The sequence below is a fragment of the Molossus molossus genome, unplaced genomic scaffold (genome assembly GCF_014108415.1).
Source record: "Molossus molossus isolate mMolMol1 unplaced genomic scaffold, mMolMol1.p scaffold_m16_p_11, whole genome shotgun sequence".
Classification (NCBI taxonomy): Eukaryota; Metazoa; Chordata; class Mammalia; order Chiroptera; family Molossidae; genus Molossus; species Molossus molossus.
The window spans coordinates 98,291,890-98,302,881 of record NW_023425346.1 but is presented as its reverse complement, the minus strand read 5'-3'; the positions used below and the strand labels follow the sequence as shown (position 1 = coordinate 98,302,881).

General features: G+C 39.8%; 1 protein-coding gene across 1 annotated transcript; it reads right to left on the bottom strand.

Annotated features, from left to right (window-relative positions):
* Positions 1-2,508: 2,508 nt before the first annotated feature.
* On the bottom strand, positions 2,509-5,751 carry CCL20 (C-C motif chemokine ligand 20). Its single transcript, XM_036254902.1, has 4 exons — positions 5,672-5,751; positions 4,402-4,513; positions 3,500-3,577; positions 2,509-2,597 (listed from the first exon to the last, which is right to left on the bottom strand). Exons 1-4 carry the CDS (start codon positions 5,748-5,750, stop codon positions 2,576-2,578), a joined length of 291 nt encoding a protein of 96 aa, XP_036110795.1. The 5' UTR covers position 5,751; the 3' UTR covers positions 2,509-2,575.
* Positions 5,752-10,992: the final 5,241 nt, after the last annotated feature.

Genomic DNA, 10,992 nt, shown 5'->3' with positions numbered 1-10,992 from the left:
TCCATCCTATCCCTAAAGTCTGTGTGACCTTGGGAACATTCTTTCATTGACTTACCCTCAGTTGCTCCCTTCACACAACGGCATAAAAATAGTACTTACCTCGTGTTCCAATGAGATAATATGTTCGCAAACTTAGCACTTGGTGCCCAGTAGTCTTGATATTGTAAACGACATGGTTAGCACCAAATCCTAGCACTCACCTATTCTTCCTCCTGTTCTCACGCCTCCGTGGCAATGCTGCTGTGTGCCTCCGGCGTCTCCGCGGATGGCCTGCCCTCGCAACTCTCCCCCATCCTCCCGGCTCGCACTCCCCTAACACCTTGTCCCAGGTGGAACCTGAGTCTATGACAAGAGTAGTTCTTCTCCCATGGTCTTCTCAAGACAACCACGGGGCCAGGGGCGGGTGAGGAGCCTCATGCTGTGCTTCCTTGATGGGACTTCATTCCTACACAACTTCCCCATCATGTCCTTTGAAGGACATGTATGACCCTGGGTACTTTCCTTCCCTCTGGCTGTGAATTGAGGCATTGATGAGCTCTTCACATCCCTTGAAGACGTTCTCACAAGTGCGCAGCCTTCATCTTCACCTCTGCTACTCACGTCAGTTCAGACAACTTCACGCCAGAATGTACTTGTAAAGTGGTCTTGCCCCCTCCCCCAGTGAAGCTTCAACCCAGCCTCTGTTTCTAACAAGTGTCAGGGGTCATGCTAAATGACACCATAGAGATCCAGTAAACAAAACCCAGAATGTAGGAAACTTCAGAACAAATATCCTGGTTTCTCTAAAACATAAATTGCAAAAGGAAAAAAGAGAGGGGGTGAGGGTGATATTATTAAGTATAGATTAAAAGTAAAAAAGAAACAAACAAATGCAGTGTAGGTACTTTACTGGATCTTCATTCAAGCAAATCAACTGGCAAATGTACAATAAAAACCAGCTGTGTCGTAAGAGCTGGTGTATTGCCATCCCCTCCCTCTAACCACACTGCTCAACCCTGATTGCCCAGGGGCAAAGACCAAGTCGTCACTTTACCTCTTGGTATCTCAAGCTTCCCTTGGCTCAGTGCCTGGTGCATAATATGTACTAAACCCGTGTTTAATGAATAAACAAACAGGATATTGAGCATACTTTCCTTGATGACTGATTCAGTGTTATTATTCCTTGGCACAGAGATGTCTTCAGAGCTTATGGAGCTACTTACAGCTTTTGGATCTGCAATAAATGACCCACAGTGGCCCTGCTTTATGGATTTGCATGTATGGATTTTGCATCATTTCATCAATGTTCCTGCTTCCAGTGATCTTTCCACTGGCTTTGGAATCTGGGGCAGGTTGTCCAAAATGCAGAGTGAAGGCATACCATGAACTGCGGTGACTACAGTGGTTCAGGGTCCTTTTGTCTTATTTCTGGGTTCTTGCTGGGTCTCAAATATCTGAAATCTCTCCTCTGGGTAGCGAGGCTCTATCAGGTTCTAAGAGCATTTTGCATGGTCACGTTCTTTTTGGAAACAACTGAAAGATGACCCAGCAGAACTTTTGAAGTAGAGAAATGTTCCTGTGATGAGATGCCCATTTCTAGGTCCCTGAATGATGACAAAATGATGGACTAAGAGATTTCTCAAGGTATTTTCAAAATGGTTGTTCTGTCTCTGTAGTCACACAGTATATGGAGCAGTTATCTATTTATTTGCAGAATTTTGTCCTTTTGAAAGATCCAAACATAGAAAGGGGCAAACATCTAGGAATGATATAACAACACTCTCAAACCTTCTAAAATATGGACACATTCGAAGACTTTTAAATCAGTGGACTTTGATCATGCAGGCATATGGGTGCAATTTTTTATTTTAAAAAGTTTTATATCAGTAAACACTGAGCTATGAATCTCAGCTATAGGATCTTTATACTTTGAATAAAAGATAAATAAAAAAACATTTTCCCTTATAGTTCATAGAGCTGCAGTCATAGACCGTGAGGAATAGAGATAAAGGGGATAACTATGCACAAGAAAATGGGAATACAATTTTTCAGAAAATGTTCGTATTTCAAACTACACCTTTACATTTTTTTATGTCTCTTAAATGCTATATAACTCAATCAACAAACAATTTTTGGTTCTTTCCTCAATTTTTAATATTTATTCTTATCATTTTTCTCTTTTACAGGTAATTACAACAATATAAGAAACAAAATTATAAACAGAAGAAGGTTACATAGTTGTTTCTTTAAAAAGATGCTGCTTGCAAAAATGTTCATATAATCTTATTCCTCCAAGACCAATTTTATACCTCGTTCTAAACTAAATAGCTTATAGGAAATTATTAAATAGCAAAACACACACACAAAAGGCCTACATATATAAATAAGTTAACATAAAATAGCTTGGCTGCAATACAATATTTAACAAACCAAAATATGATGCAATATGTATCAACTTCACTAACTGGACAAGTCCAAGGACACAAATCAGGTGAGTGCTGAATCCTCAGCAGTGTGCAAGTGAGACCACCAACTCCAGTGAGGTTCTTTTTGGTTCTTGGGCTGTATCCAATTTCATTCCACAGAGCATCCGTTTTTACATTCTCCTGACTCTTTGGCTGTAAAGAGAAAGAGAAGAAACAAATAAGCAAAGACACGGTGACTGGCAAGCAGGAAAGGCTGTGGTACCTAATAGCTGCCTCCCCCTCCCTAACCCCAATTCAAGATGCCAAGTGGCTCTGAATCCAGATGAGGAAATCGGGGTTCAGAGCAGAAGGACCTTGCCCCTCATAATTCGGTTAGTTAATGACAGAACCAAGATGTGAGCACATAGTATGTCTTCACGTTCCATGTCCATGGCATCCTGGGGTTAGGTGACTTCTGTTTGTTGAGAAAATGTGACTGTCTACAATCGTCCGTGTGAATCAGGACCACTGTTCTCTTTTCCACTGTTAAGATCTAATTTTTTAACAAACATGGGTCATGGAGTCTGTAAATTATATAAACAGGAGACATTTTTGCAACAAGAATCAAATAGCTTGTGACTATCAAATGCACTGAGGAATTGAATGGCATGTGCAAAAATCACTAAATTTAAAAAATAAAAATGATTTATAAGGAGAAAAAAAGTGAATTTTTGTTGTAATGATCCAACTCCAATTTCTCTTTAAAAAATTCTGCACTGCTGCCCTGGCCAGTTGGGCTCAGCGTTTGGAGAACCGGGGCGCGGGCCAGTGAGTCCTGGTTTGGCGCCGGCCAGGGGCACGTACCTCGGTTGTGGTTCATCCCTGGCACTGGTCATGCAGGTGGCAACCAGTCTCTCTGTTGTGTCTCTCTCACATCGATGTTTCTCTCTCCCTCTGTCTCCCTCCCTCCCACTCTATCTGAAGATAAATGGGAAGAAAGAAATTCCACAGTGCTAAGGCTTAAAAAGCCCCAGCGAGCCTGGGACCCCCACGCTGCACACTGCTCTTGCCCCGAACGCCTGGAGAGAGGCCGAGAGACTGCGGCTGGTTCATACCTGAGGAGGTGCACAGCGTGCTTCACCCACTTCTTCTTTGGATCTGCACACACGGCGAACCCTCTCCTCGTGTGAAAGCTGAAAAACAGACACTTTCTAAAGAGCTTGCAAATGGCTTTGTCACCAAACACGCAATAGAAATTTCATATTCCAGTCGATTCCTCCATACACTAAGCATTTTGTTTATATCAGAGGTGACACCAAATGTACACAAAAAATCTCAATAAAGCTTGGTGCAAGAAGTGAAAGTGATGCTCCCCGACGTTCTCTGCAGTTTAACAAATGGTTGTGCAATGGCACAAAATAAAGGCCCGGAATATAGATATATTCAATAATATATTATTCCAAGGTATAATATCCTATATAAATAAAAAATATTATGTGTGACAGTACAATTACTCTGAGTTTTTACTTACAACCTCAACCATTTTCTGATTGAAGATGCTCATTTTAAAGTCTCTGTTTTCCATATTTTCCAGAGATAGCACTTCAGTAGCCTATATGTTTATCTAAAGTGATTTTTGCCCCCTACTATGTTTCTTTTTTAAAGCAAAACTTTGCCTTAGTCCAATCCCATTTAAATTGAGCTTTGAGTGCAGACTCTTTTCGTCACCATAGAAGGAGACTTGACTTGGGGTCGTGAACACGCAATGCACTATACAGACGATGCATTGCACACACGACACCTGTATGATTTGATTAAGCAACGCCACCCAAAAAATTTTAATAAGATTAAATATCTATATAAAAAGTGAGCTTTTAAATAGACATGCACAACTAAAACAAAGCTCTCTTTGTCACATTTGTTATTTCTGAATGAAACACTAAAAGGGCAAACCTTTTTATGCCTGAAATTCCCATGTAAACTAATGTAACTGAGTTAAAATCAATTAGTAACTTACATGACTGCATCGATGTCACAAGCTTCATTGGACAGCTGCTGTGTGAAGCCCTTGATAGCTCGGGGAGGAATGGCATTCTGTGTATATCGAAGGCAACAATCAAAGGTGCTTGCTGCTAAAAAGAAATGAAAAGCACTTAGTCCACATGAATGAGCAATATTCTGTGATGGGTAATGTGAAACTACCTGCAATTGTGAGAACCTAAAATCTGATTTATGTGGTAAATAATCTATTTAGAGGGAAAGTTCCAGTGTCTTTGAGACCCAATTTAACACAGTGTTCAGTTCTTATTTATTAAAAAAAAGTAGTTTGTGTGCTGGGAAACTCTGGTTCAATATTATTATTTAGAAACACATGACTTCCCATAAAAGGACTATCTTCAGTAAGAAATACAAACTGACTCTCTTGTTTCAAGCCACTGTAACTACTCAAGAATATGAGTAACTCCCCCTTGAAGAAACTCTTACACATAAACTTTCAAATTCAGGAAATCAATAAATTGGCATATTTTCACCTATCATCTGGCTACTCAGGACTGAGGGAAAAGAAAGGACAAGACTTTACAAAGGGAAAAGTGATTTCTAAAGGCTGCTTTTATGTGAGCTCTCACTAAAGCCCTTTGAAAGTCTAAGAGCTCATGGAGATTCTTCACTGTGTTCATAGAAGTTCAACACGTGCATTTTCAGGAATGCCCGTGTTGCCAAAAGCGATGCTCTCTGACAGCCACAAAGCAGTACTTGGACAGTCCTCCAAGTTCAGTTATAACCTTTGCAAGATAAGGGATAAAGATATCACAAAGTGGGCAGGGATGAAGAAGTCGGGTGTGATGCCCAAATCCACCCCTGGAGAATGAGTTTTGAATGTCTCTGAAACTATTTGACTGGCAGTTGAGAAATCAGGGGGAGCAAAAGCATCCCTTACATTTCAGAAGGACCCCACTCACTGGCAACGTTACCCCATTTACATCACTCCCAGAAATAGCACTGGGGCAGCATTCTGGCGCTCAGGGGTCTCTATGAGCTCACACACACACACACACACACACACACACACACACACCCCAATCTATTGGGATTGGCAGCAGAAACACAAGCCTGATCAGCAGCAGGAACCGTCCCCTCCTCACTCACCGGTGAGCTGACCACTCCCATGACTCCCTCTTGAAAACTTTCCAACAGGCTTCTGTCCTGTGGGGACCCCAGATGAGCTCAAGGCTCAGAGGGAATGAGAAGCGGTCTCCCACCTGTCGTGCAAGCGGGGTGACACTTACCGTCTGACTGGCTGCAGAGCAGCAGCAGCAGCGCTGACATGCAAGCAGCCAGGAGCAACCTCTTGTGACTGCCCGTCATCTTCAGCTCGAAGAGTAGGTGTGTTCAGCGCTGGGTACCCAGTGCCCTGCGTGTGCTCGGATGTTCTGACAGCAGCCTGGGACCTAGAGGGCACTACTTATAACAAGTATTGGGAATGTACACAAAAGGCGTGTTCTCCCGTGGGGTTTTCCCCATTATGGACCTGCCCCATCATGTCATGTCGTCACACACACACACACACACACACACACACACACACACACAAAACAGGAGAAGCTTCCTGCCTTTCTGTTTTGGGGAAGATACCTTCAGTTGGGGAGGGGAGAAAAGGGGGAAATCCTGTTATATCCTTTGAAGATTCCCATCCAGTTTGAATAACTTGATCTCTTGTCTCTGAAAAGAGAGGACAAGTGTTAACAATAATACAAAGGTCAGCCCCACATGTAAACATTCCAGAACTCCTATTGTTATACTCCATGTACTTTCCAAAGCCAATCAGAGAGGGGGAGGAGGGGGGAGGATTCCAGGCATACTCAGGAATCGTTCACAATTGCATAGCTGGTGCTCAGCTGTCACCAAAGACCTTAAACTTTTGCGCTACATTTCCGAGCAGGTAATATAACAATGCTGTAACAGTAGCCCCAACTTTTATGGAAAATAACAATCCTTAAGTAAGACTCAAGCTACAGCTTGAGCTTGATTTAGTGACAGCTCTTCCTAGAATCTGCTACATTTACATGGTTCTAGTCAATACTGCAACCCAGAAAGTCATTCCCACTGGCCCTAAACGCTTCATGCTAATGTAGTTATATAATTTAATCCAACATTCAGAAGGGTTGAAAAAAAGAAGAAAGAAGACTATCAGCAATGGTTAATCAGCAAAACAAATGTCCAATAATAGCGATAATGATAATAGTGTAGTAAGAACTCTCCACTAGGGAAAACATCATTCTATGCCAGGGATTGGGTTTGCAGGACAGGTGAATTGTAAAGAAAACACAAAGGGTTTGGGGGCAATACAGTCATTTCCTATCCTATTATGGGCATGATTACACATATCTACACGTGTTAAAGATCATAAAGCTGTACATCAAAACAAAGAAATTGTATTATGATTATTTTAAAAATAAAAACATTGAAATTATTTTTTTAAAATGTCGACTAAACACAAATGGATTGGGGAAAAAAATACATACCATCAAACAATTTGGAAAAAAAAAACATACCATCAAACAATAAACAAAAGAGAACTGAAGTTGCTGTGCCTGTATCTAAAAAAAAAAAAGATTTAAAAACACAAATGTTACTAGAAATGAAGAGGAAGTTTCATAATGATGAAAGATCAGTCCTTCCAGAAGATTTTAAAAGTATGACCAAACATACATCAACAACAGTACTTCAAAATACATGAAGTAAAAATGGACAAAATTGAAGGGAGGAATAGACGATTCAACAACAAAAGTCGGATGTGTCAATGCCATATTTTCAATAACAAGTAGAACAATGGACAGAAGATCCACAAGACAACAGAACACCTGAACAGCACTCTGAACCAAGTATACCTAATAGACATCCATAGAACACTTCACCCAAAAGCACCAGCATAGGCATTCTTCTCCAGTGCATACGAAACATCCTCCCAGAAACCATCATGTGCTGGGACATAGACCAAGTCTGCAAAAATGTAAAAGGATTGAAATCATACAAAGTATGTTTCAAGCCACAATGAAATTAAAGTAGAATTCAATAACAAAAGAAAATTTGAGAAATTTACAAATATGTGGATATTAAATGATACTTTCTTAAGCAACCAGTTTCAAGGAAGAAATCAATAAAGAAAATATGTTGAGAGGGATGAAAATGAAAACACAACACACTAAAACATATGTGATTCGGCAAAAGCCCTGTTCAGAGGGGAACTTATAGCAGGGATTCAGGAAGTAGGGAATAGCAGAACAGTAGGGGAAATAAGTGGAACCAAAAGTTGGTTCTTTGGAAACATCAATAAAATTAACATGTTTTAACTGGACTAATCAGGAAGATGAAAGGGGGAGGGGGAAAAGAATAAAGAGAAGACAAATTGTTAAACTCAGGAATGAAAAAGAGGACATCTCTACCAACTTCAAGACATAAAAAAGGACCAAAAGGGAATACTATAAACAATGGTATGCCAATAAATTTGAAATATAGATGAAAGGGACAAATTACTAGAAAGACACAAATTACTGAAACTGACTCAAGTAGACATAAAATGTTGAAATAGCCCCATAATAAGTAAAGATATGAAATTGGTAACTAAAAATATTTCTACAAAGAAAAGCCCAGACCCAGATGACTTCACTGGTAAATTCTACAAATATTCAAAAAAAAATTTAAACCAACTTTCACAAACTTTTCCAAAAAAAGTAGAAGAGGAGGAAACAATTTCTAACTCATAATACGCACACAGTATTATACTGTTATCAAAATAAGAAAAAGACATCACGAGAAAACTACAGGTCAATATCGCCTATGAATACAGACACAAAAATCCTCAACATAATACTAGTCAACTCTATCCAGTAATATGTATAAAGAATCATGCACCAGCCCGGCGGGTGTGGCTCAGTGGATTGAGCATTGTCCATGGACTGAGAGGTCCTGGCACAATTCCCAGTCAGGGCACATGCCAGGGTTGTGGGTTGAATCCCCAGTAGGGGGCGTGCAGGAGGCTGCTGATCAATGTTTTTCTCTCACATCAATGTTTTTCTCTCTCTCTCTCTCTTCCTTCTTCTCTCTCTAAAAAATCAATAAAAACATATAAAAAAGAAAAAAAGGATCATGCACCATAACTAAGTGGGATTTATCTTAGGATATCTAAAACACACAATATTAGCAATAAAAAACAAGAACCATATGACAAAGATTTAACAACATCCAACTAGGAATTGACTCATCAAACTAGGAATAGTAGAGAACTTCCTCAATTTGATCAAGATCATCTGTGAAAATCCCACAGCTAGTACCATACTTAATGTTGAAAGACCACATGGCAGTTCAATTTTTAACTTTGTGAGGTAACACCATAGTGTTTTCCACAGTAGCTGCACCAGTCTGCATTCCCACCAGCAGTGTGCTAGAGTCCCCTTTTCTCCACACCCTCGCCAACACTTGTTGTTTGATGATTTGTTGATGGCGGCCGTTCTGACAGGTGTGAGGTGATACTTCATAGTTGTTTTAATTTGCATCTCTCTGATGATTAGTGACTTTGAGCATGTTTCCATATGTCTCTTGGCTATCTGTATGTCCTGTTTGGAGAGGTGTCTATTTAGGGTTCTGTCCATTTTTTTATTGGGTTGTGTTCCTATTGTTGAGTTGTATGAGTACTCTATATATTTTGGAAATTAATCCCTTATCTAATGCATCATTGGCAATTATGGTCTCTCATATGATGGGTTCCTTACCCATTTTGATGATTGTTTGTTTCTTTTGCAGTGCAGAAACTTTTTAGTTTGATGTAATCCCATGTGTTTATTTTTTTCTTTATTTCTCTTGCCTTAGGTGTGCCATTTGACCCAGTGATCCCACTTCTAGGAATATACCCTAAGAAACCTGAAATACCCATCGGAAAGAATATATGTACCCCTATACTTATAGCAGCACTATTTACAATAGCTAAGATCTGGAAACAACCCAAGTGTCCATCAGTAGATGAGCAGATAAAAAAACTGTGGTACATGTACACAATGGAATACTATGCAACTGTAAGAAAGAAAGATCTCTTATCTTTTGAGATAGCATGGAGTGACCTGGAGAGTATTACGCTAAGTGAAACTAGCCAAGCAGAGAAAGACAAATATCACATGATCCCACTTATATGTGGAATATAATGAACTAAACAAACTGATGAACAAAATTGACCCAGAGACCTAGAGGTAGGGTACAGACTGACAAACCCCAGTAGAGGGGGTGTTGGCGGGGAGAGATAAACCACAGAACTTACATGCATAGACATAGACAACAAAGCTGGGGAAGGGGTGAAAGGGATAGGGAGGAGGGTGTCAATGGGGGAAAAGGAGAAACATCTGTAACAAAAACAAATTAATAAAAATAATTTTAAAAAAACAATGCTTCCCCCCTGGGATCAAGAACAAGATGGGAATATCTGCTCTCACCACTTCTATTCAACATTGTGCTGAAGGTTCCAGCCTGAACAATTAGACAAAAATCTGGGGGAAGCCACCAGACTGGAAAGGAAATAGTAACTATCTCCATTTGCAGATGAAATAATTTTGTATATAGAAAATCCTAAAGAAATCACTAAAAAAGTACTGGAACTGATAAGTCAACAAAGTTACAAGATTCAAGATCAATATACAGAAATCAATTGTATGTTATACACTATCAATGAATAATCTGGAAATTAAATTAAGAAAACAGTGACTAAAAAACATGATTAAAGAAATCAAAGAAGACTTCTAAATAAATAGAAGTACATCTTATGCCTTGGATTAGAAGACTTAACATTGTTAAAATGGCACTACTCCCAAACTGATCTACATATTCAACACAATTTCTATCAAAATCCCAGCTGGCTTCTTTGCAGAAATGAAATTCACATTCATATGGAATTACAAGGGATCCCAAATAGCCAAAACAATCTTGAGAAGAAAGAACAAAGTCAAAGGACTTATACTTCCTGATCCCAAAATGTACTACAAAACTACATTAATAGAGGCAGGTGATTCTGACGAAAGTGTAGACATACAGATCAATGGTGCAGAATTGTGAGTCCAGATATGACCCCCCATGTCTATAGTTAACTGACCTATTCAGTGGAAGAAAGAATTCTTTATAACAAATGCCAATGGTACAACTGGGTGTCCACATGCAAAAGATTGATGTTAAACTTCTACCTCACCCATACACAAAAATTAACTCAGGATTGTAGACCCAAATATAAGGGCTAAACTATGAAACTTAGAAGAAAACATGGGAGTAAATCTTCATGACCTCAGGTTGGCCAATGGTTTTTCAGATACAATATAAAAAGCTCAAATCGCAAAATAAACTGAACTATATCAAAACTATAATCTTGTTTGCTTCAAAGGATATTATAAAACTGTGGGAAAGGAAAACAATGCACAGCCCTGGCCGGTTTGGCTCAGCGATTCGAGCGTGGGCCCACGGACCAGAGAGTCCCGGGCTGGGTCCCCACTAGGGGCACGTATCTCTGCTGCAGTATGTCCCCGCCCCAGTTGGGGTCATATGGGTGGAAACCAGTAGATGTGTCTCTCTGGCA